The 12987-nt window shown below is 35.9% G+C and overlaps 1 protein-coding gene across 6 annotated transcripts in view; it reads right to left on the reverse strand.

Annotated features, from left to right (window-relative positions):
* The window catches only part of LOC145279605 (MIT domain-containing protein 1-like), a 155667-nt gene that overhangs the window by 74009 nt on the left and 68671 nt on the right, over nucleotides 1–12987 (reverse strand). For 4 of the 6 annotated variants that reach the window (XM_080130778.1, XM_080130779.1, XM_080130780.1 and 1 more), the window contains 2 exons: nucleotides 9324–9414; nucleotides 2885–3010 (listed from right to left, as the gene is read on the reverse strand). In XM_080130778.1, coding sequence (XP_079986904.1) covers nucleotides 2910–3010; nucleotides 9324–9414 — 192 coding nt within the window. In that variant the 3' untranslated portion in view covers nucleotides 2885–2909. The remainder of the gene's footprint in view (nucleotides 1–2884; nucleotides 3011–9323; nucleotides 9415–12987) is intronic. The other 2 variants (XM_080130782.1, XM_080130781.1) reach the window with 1 other exon arrangement.

Below are 12987 nucleotides of genomic sequence, written 5' to 3' on the forward strand. Positions count from 1 at the left end.
AAAAGACGTGCTTATTGAGAAAAGTGCGTACAAATATATGGATGAACGATTTAGGGCCAATTTTACCTCTACAATTTTTGCAGTAATAATAATAATAGCAATAATATTAACAATGATAATAATAGTAATAGTAATACTAGTACAAAAGAACCAATTTATGTACAAAGCAACTTGAAATAACAATATTACTAATGAAAAAAAAAAAACAATAACAAAACAAAACAAAAAAATACATGTGCATAATAGCCTGGCCGGAAAAGCATCACTGTTAGATAAAATGATAGCAAAATGTTAGCACAATTTTACTTCGTAGCAAACAATCTAAGCTGACACAAAAAATCATGGAAAATTATCAAATAGTTTAAATGTTATTAAATAAAATAGAATATTATACGTAGCCTTCGAACGTCGCCATTTTGAACTGATCATAAGATGAAAACCGATGATTGCGTGAACGCATCGTAAAATGGTCATTCTTATTAAAAATTACTTTTATTTTTTTTATTGCTTGTTTCGTTCATGTTTCCGTAATTTTTGGTGTTAGTTTAGATTGTTTGCTACTAAGTTCTTCATAATGTTTTGCTATTATTTTATCTAAGAGTGATTTTTGCTGCCGAGCACAAGTACCAAAAGTATATATATATTGTTGTTACAGTCAATCAGTCCAAGGTAGATCTAGTTATCATATGATGACATTCAAAAATGCAAAATAAACAGGTAGTACTACTTATCTAAACATACAAGGGGCATTTCAAAAGTAATGCCTCCTACTTTTTATTCCACACGAATGAATCACAGGGGATTACAAATTGAATTGCTATTATGACTAGGCCTATGACAAGAGAATATTCTTTTCATTATTTTGACTGTCGAGTATATATGTTATATGTTAACATCTTATATGTTTTTAGGTAGAGTGGTCTGGTTCTCTATTGATTAACTGTGTCCAGCCCTAATTATGAATTATGCATTCATGAACTGAAAGTTTCATCTCTCTGTTGCAAATATTGACGATTAAAAAATCTAAGAAAGCAACCTCTGTCATAGACGTGCGTCAGGAGCACAACTACGTCATTGAATTCCTCCAAAATTGAACTGATCAACATTTATCAGCGCCTATTGAACGTTTATGAAGCCGATGTAGTTGACGTCAGCATAGTTAGGACATGGGTTCGTGGATTTCATAGTGACGACAGCGATATAAGTGCTAAAGCACGCTCAATACCTTTCCAACGGAGACATCAAAAGCAGCTGGCAAAAGTGCATTGTGAATAATAGTAACTATGTAGAAAAATAAATTATGGAGCACAAAAGGTCGCTCATTTTAATGGTACCTCTCCCGTCTTTGTAGCTCTTCAATGTTTTAGTTTTTGAGTTGAAAAAATAGAAATCCTTATTTTTGGAACGAGCCTCGTATATGACAGCTTGAATAATAATAAAATTCTTAACACCTTGCCATATAAATATTAAAAATTATGCAAAATAAATAAATAAAAAAATAAATAAATAAATAAAAAATAAATAAAAAATAAATAAAATAAAATGAGAAAATTTTCAAATCTAAACTTGGAAAATTAAATCAAATAATTAATGTTCAAACAAGCACTAATAGCCAAACATAAACATTAATGAAAATTTGCTGTATTATTTAAGTCTTAATAAAGGGAGTAAATAAATACTCATGTATTCGTTCTAACTTGTCACTTAATTTAAGTAAAATAAAGAGGGCCTTATTTTTTTATCCTTAATATTTCATATTTAAAATACAAATGAATTAAGATAATAAATTTGCCTAAACAACTTTGCATTTTATAATATAAAAATTATAAATATTTCATCATATATAGACAATCTGATAGTGGCGCCATTTGGAAAGAAAACGTTTTTTTTTGCACCGTATGTATTAAAGTTATTTATCAAAGTCCCAAGAATTTAACGTAAACAACTAATCTGTGTACGATCGTTTCTGATACGATACAAATAGAAAATTGAAACATAAGATCGCGACTAAAGTAAAATTAATAAACTTTTATACAACAAATCATAATGCATATGTTGTGGATATGGATTATCTCCTCTTTGATAATCCAAATTATAAAAGCTGTACATTTCCGCTTGTCAAGTAGACGAGTAATAAGATTCCTAATGCAATATAAGATTATTAGACGGAATCTTTTGTCCTATTTTCATTACAATTTATTCAATAAAGAATGGAACAATTTATGCGACCGGAGCGATTTACAACAGATCCAGAAAGCGATTCAGCCGACAAGTGCTGGAAACATTGGCGGGAGACATTTACAAATTTCATCGAGGTTCTACATTCAGAAAGACCGGGACTTCCCATGATAAGCGTGCGCTCCTAACCAACTACCTGTCTCATACAGTCAACGAAATTATCTCGGATTAGGTTATCGACGAAGAAGCAATCGATGTACTGAACGCTACATACATAAAGCATAAAAATTAGATACCTACTTGCAACTCACCGATAAGAATCAGGCGAAACATTAGACCATTTCCTTAAGAGCCTTCGGACACTGGCCAAAGATTGCAACTTCTGCGCAATGACGGCATTAGAGGCCCAAGAGCAACACATTTTGAACGCCTTCATTAACAGCTTACGTAATGCTAGAGTAAGACAACGCCTTCTTGAGAACAAGACCCTTACACTTAGAATGACACTATTAGCAATCAACTGAAGTGCATGAGGCTTGGTGCTGGTAATTCGAAGTCGATATCTTTACGTGTTGTGGGGTAGATAGGATATATGAGAGAGAGCTGTAAGGCTTTCAAGAAGCATCCTCAGGAACATGAGAAACGCAGGAGAAAGAAGAGAAAAGAAGACTAAACAAAAACTCTTTATTTAAGAAGAAAAACTTACTTGAATTTATCTTTAGTATAAACTGTTACGATAGATGCCGCGTCTGTTGAAGTGTTCTAGAATAATTGAGAAGTGGGCTTTGCAAGGATGTTTCTGGTAAATACGGTTCAGGCGATTCTATCAGAGCTGAAAATTTATTAACAAAATAAATAGAAAGAAACAAGCCATAGATAGATAGATAGATAGATAGATAGATAGATAGATCGAGAGAGAGAGAGAGAGAGAGAGAGAGAGAGAGAGAGAGCAACTAGGAAAGAGAAAGATAGAAAAGGGCGAATGAGAAGAAGAGACTAGTAGAATTATGAGAGAGAGAGAGAGAGAGAGAGAGAGAGAGAGAGAGAGAGAGAGAGAGAGAGAGATAATGAGAGGGGGATACAGTTAGTGAGAAAGAATATAGTGAGTAAAAAAACAAAAAGAATTCTTAGTTTTTATGTCTGTCTGTCTATTCCACTTTTCCTTGGAAACGAACCAACTTGGCTGAAATTTTGTATGGACTTTCGTTATGATCAGGTGCAGTAGACTAAGTATTATCCGTTCAATTCGCAGTAAGGAATTAATATGCATTTGTCTCCACACCTCTACTTTTGATGTCTCGATATGCTAGAAAGCTTTATATTCTAATAGTTTCTTCCCTAGAACTGCTGGTCTTTGTAATTTCCTCCCTGTTTTCTACTTCTCTGACTATACTAACATGCAGTGATTTAAATGTAATGTGAAATAACATCTTGCTGCTAAGCTCCCTTCAATTCCCTGCTAGACACGATCCCAAATAGTAGCCCCTTACGTCCAAGTCGCAATAAGCCTTGTTTGGGATGAAAAAACTAAGCGAAAATTCCATGAGCAAAATTTATTTTCCCTGGAGCTGCTCGTCTGTGGAATACAATACCACGAAGCTGCTTCCCGACTGACTATAGCATGGTCGTTTTCAAATCCAACTTGAACAGGTTCTTGAAGAGTCGCCCTCTAAAATAAATTAACTTATCAAATTCCCATTACATTATTTATTAACCCTTTTCCTTGAGTAGCCTCCGGACCTTTATGAGCGGTGACTATGTGATGCAAAAAATTACACCAACAAAACACATTTACTCTCATTTTTTTTTTTTAATCGGAAACCACTGAGCCGATCTGGCTGAAATTTTATATGGACTTTTGTTATGATAAGGTGCAGTGAACTAAGTATTATGGTATCCGTTCGATGCACAGTGAGTAATTAATACGGATTAAAGAGGATTAGTCACCATAATATCACATTTACTGTAGAAGTTTTCTCGGAAACTACTGAATCAATTTGGCTGAAATTTTGTATCGATCTTTGTGATGATAACATGTAACGAACTAAGTATCATGGTATTCGTTCGATGCACAATTAGAGATGAATAGGGATTGATAGGGGTTAATATTTAATGCAAAATGAGCACGAATATAACCATTTTCAACCATCAATTTGGCATATAGCACTTATTCCAAATCAACGAGCTAAAACTTGTTCTCATTTTTTTAACAAGTTAAAAAGTCTAGTAATTATGTATTCGTAACTTCAGGATTCATTTCTAAATTGATTAACGAATCATAGTTACTATTAGAACAGAGTTACTAAGCGTAAGGAGTCATAATGTGGATTATATATAGTTTGATTTAATTTCATTAAAAGGGATTAAAAATATCTAGAAGCCATTCAGATAACTCGGATTTTTATGAACTCGTACGAGGGGCGTGCAATAAGTAATGCCCCTGACTCACTTCCCATAGGAGTACAGCAACGAAACTTGCCACAGTTATTAGTCTTTCTCTACATAGGAACCACCAAGAGTAATGCATTTCTCCCATCGTTTGATGCAGCTCTGGAGATTGTTTTTGTAGAACACCCCAGGTTGGTCCTCCAACCACGACGTGACTTCAGAAATCAAGGCTGCATCATCTGGGAAACGCTTTCCTTTCAAAAACTACTTCATGGCTGGGAAGAGGTGAAAGTCAGAGGGTGCAAGGTCAGGAGAGTAGGGAGGATGGGGTATGATTCCATAACCAAATGCCCGTGCTTCTGATCTGGTGACATGCGAGTTGTGGTCCGGAGCGTTGTCCTTCAGGAGGAGGGTACCTTTGCTGATCTTGCCCCGCCTCCTGATTTTGATAGCTTCACTTAATTTCCTCAAAAGTGAAGCATAATAGGCTCATGTAATTGTGGTACCCTTTGCCAGAAAATCTGTCATCACTACTCCGTCCTGGTTCAGAAGACTGTGAGCATGACCTTGCCAGCGTAGGGCTGCACCTTGCCTTCTTTGGAGGTGGTGAGTCCAAGTGCTTCCACTGCATTGACTGGTCTTTGGTCTCTGGATCATAGTGATGGACCCAGGTTTCATCCTGTGTAATCAGTCTTTTGAAAAACTTTGACTCATCTTCTTGGCACATCTCCAAATTCATCCTCGAGCATTCGACGCGTTCTCGCTTCTGGAATGGTGTGAGCAACCTGGGAATCCATCTGCCAGACACCTTATGCATATGCAAATGGTCATGAATGATAGTTTCCACAGACCCTGTACTAATCTTGACATTTTGGGCTATTTGGCGAATAGTAATGCGCCGATCTTCCAAAATGGCAGCCTCAACTTGACGGACAGATGCCTTATCAATGGCAGAAGGGGGGGGGGGCGACCAGGTCTGAGAGCTGTTTCCACAGACTTTCGGCCATTATTGATTTTGTTGTTGTTCCTTCTTGTGAAACGGATTTTTAATGTAATTCTAATTTGATTTTTAAATTATCAATCACATTACTAAATATTAAATTAGCTCTAGGATATTTACCTATCGAGCTTATTATATATCTAAATTAAAACGAGCACTTTTTCTTTCCCTGTATTTTAATTAAACTAGTAATTTTACTATTACATTAAAATACACTCTGCTCTTTAGACTCTTGTTCTAATCTCCTTTAAATATATATATATATATATATATATATATATATATATATATATATATATATATATATATATACGAGCTGCGTGCAATAAGTAATGCCCCTGACCCACTTCCCATCGGAATACAGCAACGAAACTTGGCACAGTTATTAGTCTTTCTCTACATAGGAAATCATCCAGAGTCATGCATTTCTCCTATCGTTTGATGCAGCTCTGGAAACCGTTTTTGTAGAACACCCCAGGTTGTTCCTCCAACTACGACGTGACTTCAGAAATTAAAGCTGCATCATCTGGGAAACGCTTTTCTTTGAAAAACAACTTCATGGCTGGGAAGAGGTGAAAGTCAGAGGGTGCAAGGTCAGGAGAGTAGGAAGAATGGGGTATGATTCCATAACAACATGCCCGTGCTTCTGATCTGGCGACATGCGAGTTGTGGACCGGAGTGTTGTCCTGCAGGAGGAGGGTACCTTTGCTGATCTTGCCCCGTCTCTTGATTTCGATAGCTTCACTTAATTTCCTCAAAAGTGAAGCATAATAGGCTCCTGTAATTGTGGTACCCTTTACCAATAAATCTGTCATCACTACTCTGTCCTGGTCCCAGAAGACTGTGAGCATGACCTTGCCAGCGGAGGGCTGCTCCCTTGCCTTCTTTGGAGGTGGTGAGTCCAAGTGCTTCCACTGCATTGACTGGTCTTTGGTCTCTGGATCATAGTGATGGACCCAGGTTTCATCCTGTGTAATCAGTCTTCTGAAAAACTTTGACTCATCTTCTTGGCACATCTCCAAATTCATCCTCGAGCACTCGACGCGTTCTCGCTTCTGGAATGGTGTGAGCAATCTGGGAATCCATCTGGCAGACACGTTATGCATATGCAAATGGTCATGAATGATAGTTTCCACAGACCTGTACTAATCTTGACATCTTAGGCTATTTGACGAATAGTAATGCGCTGATCTTCCAAAATGGCAGCCTCAACTTGACGGACAGATGCCTTATCAATGGCAGAAGGAGGGCGAGCTGTTTGAATCCACGATGCCAGCGTTTTACAAGGTCATATGATGGGGCATTATCACCATAAGTTTCTTTCATTTCATCAAAAGTCTCCTGTTGTGTGCGTCCTTTCAAATACAAAAACCGGATCACTGCTCGGCATTCAACAGGCTCCATTTCACACCTGACTCAGTTCAAACACCTGTAAAACAGAAACCACAATTTGTTCAGATTTGTAATTTGCCACATAACCCGTAGAGATATAAATCATTGCACATGCAAAATTTCAGCTAGATCAGACAAATGGAAGTGGGTCAAGGACATTACTTATTGTACGCCCCTCGTAACAATAGTTATTAATAAATATCTCCCATATTTAATATCTTTAGCGAAAATGAGCATAAAAATTATTAACAATAGAAAACAAATGATAACTTTACAAGAACGATATTGTAAATGATGTGTGCCCGCCATCTTTATATGTTCTGTCTGCCAAGGGAGATAACCATACTATTTTAGATTTATTTCCCTTCATTTCTGTTTATAGCAGTAACAATAGATATGAAGCATCAATTAATAAACATCTACCAAATTTAGTATCTTTAGAGTATTTTTAAGGTGTTAAGGGACAGAACATGGGCAGAACCTTCATTCTTAAATTCAAATGTTTCAGAATTTCAGCGAATTTAATCCATAGTGATCCATACTAATTAAGCAAGAAACACTTGATTTTAATTTCTTCTTAAGACTCTTTAAGCATAAGCCTTACATTTTAGACATTTACTAGAATCAAAATGATGTAATATATTTTGCTTAAAGTAGAAATAAACATTTTTTACAAAAGATTTATTATTATTATATATTGATTTTAATATTCATAAGGGGACATAAAAGTGGAGAGACGTTTGGACACCCCCCCTCCCCAAAGAATACAAAAAAAAACAAAAACAAAAACAAAAAAAACTAGCCAACCATTTTGCACAAGACTGTCTTACAAATAAGAGAGAAACAGTAAGCAAGCCGGCAACAGAAATAGCCCAAAAGGGTCGGCAAAAATACACTAAGACCTTCCATTGCTGAAAACTGGAAGAATGCGCTAACAGAGTTCAAAGTATTTCCTGGATGAACTATCACAGGAATATATAAAGAATGCTCTGTAGATTTGCTTAAAAAGGGATCTTTTCACTATGATCAGGAGAGAATGATAATGGCTGCTCAAGATCAAGATCTAATGACCAATGCTTTTGAAAAGATGAGTGGTCTCAGCAATAACAGCAAGTGCAGATTCTGTCACACAGAAGTGAGTCACCTAACACCCAGTCGTAAAGTTCTGTTGGGGAACGGCTATTATACAACACAATGAAGTTTGTGAATATTTCCACTGGAAAATCTGTAAAAATCTGAATATCCCATGTAGCAACAAATCTTGGGAACATGTTTACCAGAAAGAACAGTTGGAAATAAGTCATACACCATCCACTATGACTACGAAATTCCTACAGCTACATACCTAGAAAATGAGGCTAATAAGCCTGACATAGTGATATGGGACAAGAAGGAAAATGTGGCATCCCTAATGATGCTGGCCTTAACAGAGCAAAGAGGGATAAAATAACAAAATACCAAGGACTTATCTACGACAGGAAAAGAAACTGGAATCTTAAGAACGTATGAATCATATAAAGTCATTATAGGATCAACCGAGTTAATGAAAAAGAATTTCAAAAACTATCTGGAAAATATATCCGGAGAACTAAGTGCAAAAGGAATACAAACAATAACACTTAAAGGGACAGTTAGAATCTCCAAAAGATCTCTCGGTTGGAGTAATTAATGGGAGAATGTTTTGCATCCGGTAGAATGTCACGTTCCCAGGAAAAACAAAGTGATAAGAAAATTAAAGGAAAAAAAGAGAGAACTTGAATGCCTACTAGAGAGAACTTGAATGCCTACTAGACACTATCCTCGAATGTCTATGGTCTCTCTGTAAAAGTGTTTCTCGTGACAATCTGGGATGAGGATACTTTTCTATACAAATAAACTTTGAATAAATATTTAAAATTACATAGTATTCGAGGCTCAAATAAGATCTTTTCAGTATGGTTAACCCAAACAAGCTTTTACAATGAATAATATACCTTTTAAAAGTGATGCTATCCTAAGTAACAGCACAAAGCTGGATATTCCACCAGACTAGATAAATTCTTGTCATGGAATCCATCAAAACAAAGAGACCAAAGAAAGGTATACTACAACATATGTAAATGATTATAATTGGGTAGAAAAAATTATGTTCTCAACTTCTTTACTGACTCAATGTTTGAGATGTAAATATTTGAATATCTATGTATCTCATACAGAGATCAAGTTTTAGCCCCATGTAGGGGGCACTTTATTTCTGAGAACTTCGACTAAAGTAAAATGAAACAAAAAGAGTACATTATTCTTGTTCAAAGAAAAAAAAACTAGTGGAAAAAATAGAAAGAAACCTATGAGAGTTGAATTGATGAGTGTCAGTTATGAGTCTCACCTATTGTTGGAGGACGTAAGTATTTTGGCTTGAGTAGGCTTCCTCTTGGAAAATATATGATAGGCTGCTGTCGATTGGCTGTCGAAGGGTCCTGTGATATAAAAGAGAGGGAAAGATCATTCTTTAATGCATGAAACAAATGCGCCCTTCATCGCAAAATTTGTCTTCTTATAAAACTAAAAGAAAATATGATGGGGCGTGCAATAAGTAATGCCCCTGACCCACTTCCCATAGGAGTAGAGCAACGAAACTTGCCACAGTTATTAGTCTTTCTCTACATAGGAACCACCCAGAGTTATGCATTTCTCCCATCGTTTTGATGCAGCTCTGGAGACCGTTTTTATAGAACATCCCAGGTTGGTCCTCCAACCACGACGTGACTTCAGAAATCAAGGCTGCATCATCTGGGAAATGCTTTCCTTTAAAAAACAACTTAATGTCTGGGAAGAGGTGAAAGTCAGAGGGTACAAGGTCAGGAGAGTAGGGAAGATGGGGAAGGATTTCATAACCACATGCCCATGCTTCTGATCTGGTGACATGCGAGTTGTGGATCGGAGCGTTGTCCTTCAGGAGGAGGGTACCTTTACTGATCTTGCCTCGCCTCTTGATTTTGATAGGTTCCCTTAATTTCCTCAAAAGTGAAGCATAATAGGCTCCCATAATTGTGGTTCCCTTTGCCAGGAAATATGTCATCACTACTCCGTCCTGGTCCCAGAAGACTGTAACCATGACCTTGCCAGTGGAGGGCTGCACCTTGCCTTCTTTGGAGGTGGTGAGTCCAAGTGCTTCCACTGCATTGACTGGTCTTTGGTCTCTGGATCATAGTGATGGACCCAGGTTTCATCCTGTGTAATCAGTCTTTTGAAAACCTTTGGGTAATCTTCTTGGCACATCTCCAAATTCATCCTCGAGCATTTGACGCGTTCCTTCTTCTGGAATGGTGTGAGCAACCTGGGAATCATCTGCCAGACACCTTATGCATATGCAAATGATAATGAATGATAGTTTCCACAGACCCTGTACTAATTTTGACATCTTGGGCTATTTGGCGAATAGTAATGCGATGATCTTCCAAAATGGCAGCCTCAACTTGACAGACAGATGCCATATCAATGGTAGAAAGGGGGCGACCAGGTCTAGGAGCTGTTTCCACAGACTTTCACTCTCTTTTTTTCTCTATAAAATGTTTGCATATAACTTATATTAAAAGATTTTAGCAGAGAGTGTGAGTTTGGATGGACGCACTACTTAGATAATAAAACTTACAAAAATAATACCGCCCCCACCCCTATAAATTGCTGCGTTTTTTCGAGATGTTATGCTGATGAAAACTGATGAAAAACAGTTTTAGTATAAAAAGGGAATGAATATATGCTAGTTCAATACTCCTGTAAGAGTGGCTATAAGCAATGAATATAGCATTATTTTTAAATTTAATTTTTTTTTATTTTGGAAGTATGGTTAAGTTTTCCTCTCAATACATGTCGTCGTGTTGCTAAATATATATCTTTCAAGATTTATAATGATTGGTTCATTAATTTAGTAGTTTATCCTGTTTATAGAAATATATAGATACGTAACTTGTATAGAGATTAAAATTAAATGACATCAACATGTAAGATATGAAAACTACCTATGCAGTGCACCACTTCCCTCCCTTCCTCCCACAAGCTGTCGGCATACATATCCAACCCACTCTCTCTCCTAACAGAATCTATGGAAGTAACCATCCGTAACGCTAGCAAAAATAAATCTTTTGATTGTATATAAAATGCGTATGCTATTTGCCGTCAATGACTATAAAGCTAAATTATGAAAATAATACCACTAGTGAATAATCGGTATCTCCTGTAAAAAGTATTGGATTTACTTTCAGTAGCCTCGTACCTTTCGCTTCCTTTATTTTATTCTTTAGTCCTCACATTCCATGAACGATATTTCTGGCAAAGAAGGAAGAATTTCTGTTTTCTAGGTCGGAATCTATCCATTTAACAATTATTAAGCTAGTTTGTGACTTTAGCGTAGTATTTTTTAGCTCCTTACGTCAAGTAGTTTCATCATTTGTCTGGAGCGACTTCCATAAAATGAACAATTAGCTGTGAATGTGGGTACGTTAAAAATATGAAAGATTTAATAAAAGTACTCCCTTATATTTTTAGAAAGCGGCGAAACGAAAAAATATGTATTTTACGATATAAATTACCCTGTGTAATGGGTGACAGGCGTAGTACGTGTTAATGAGAGGGTAAAAGCGCATTCATCTTTCATTTAATAATGCAAAAAAAAAAAAAAAAAAGAAAAACCCCCAAAACTTCAGGACACTGAGCAATTTACTGGAAAAATGAAAAGAAAAAAACATATTTTAGTGTAGTTTCTTCATATGAGCTTATTTCAGTCAATGATGCAGGGGAAATATTTTAATTTATATATTAGGTATACAAACTGATGTAGCGAATTTCATATCCGAATTTCAGCCGAAGTTAAGCTTTAATTATATTTTCAGTTTAGTGTTTTTTAGGGACGAAAGAAGGAAAGAAATATCGCCGCAATGTTGCATCTTTGTGCTTTTTTACAAGTATTTTAATGGAATGTGCTCTGATGAACTCGTTGCACTTGTGCCCCCCTTTACGACAAACCCGCTTAGCAGCAAAACCACCCCCTTCATTGTTAAATGTTAAAGGTTCCCAAATGCCAGAAGGCTTTCTACTTTAATAGCTTCTTCTCTCGAACAGCTGGACTTTGGAATTCCCTGTACTGGTATACAGAAGTTTAAATGTAAAGTAAACTAACATCTTGCTAATCTTTCCTAGACATGATCCCAAATATTAGCCCCTTGCATCCAAATGGCGATTTACCTTGTTGGGAATGTAAATTAAAAAAAATTACAATTTTATATTAATAAACGTAACTGGTTTTGATGAAGTCATTTAATTGCCAAAGAAATAAACTATGTCAGCATCGCACGCATCGTGGTATCTTGACATTACGCATCGACCACTTGCTTGAAGTAAAAAATTGTCTTATGTTTTATTTAAACTATGGCAAAAGCAAAAGTGTATCTATTCATAAACGCAAGAGACAGTTATAATTTGTTTCATTTTTAGACATATTATTTTATTTGTTAAAAGACAAAAGTAACATGATTAGTTTCTCATCCGTTTCTGTCTCTTTCTGTCTCGCTTTACATTTGTCTACCAAGATGGTAACCGGAAAAGAAGGTTCGCACAAAAAGCTAATTCAAAAGTGATTCGTGATTTTATTTTGATATTGTAGGACTTGCCTTTTTCTTTTAACACTGAAAACGTTAAAATAAAAACGTTTATATGATATTTAAGGTAAGTGTTTTATGCAAATGTTAAAAAAATGGGATTTATAAATATGAAACACACATTTGGCACATCAATCAACATATCAAGACTTTGTTAAGCAAATGTAAATCGTAAATCTTTTGACTGATTTCTATTCCGATTATTCGATTATTATTTATAACAAATAGTTGACATTGAGAAGCGTCTGAAAAATATAGAATAAACGAAAACAATAAAAAGCATAAACTCTAAAAGAAGATTAGACTGCGCTCATGGCGGCCATGTTATATATTTTTTTCTTATTACTGTATGCAGAAAATGAATCGTATCCATTTTTCTCAATGACGATGGTGTTA

Source organism: Euprymna scolopes, chromosome 7 (genome assembly GCF_053919585.1).
Source record: "Euprymna scolopes isolate OS-2025 chromosome 7, ASM5391958v1, whole genome shotgun sequence".
NCBI classification, from domain to species: Eukaryota; Metazoa; Mollusca; class Cephalopoda; order Sepiida; family Sepiolidae; genus Euprymna; species Euprymna scolopes.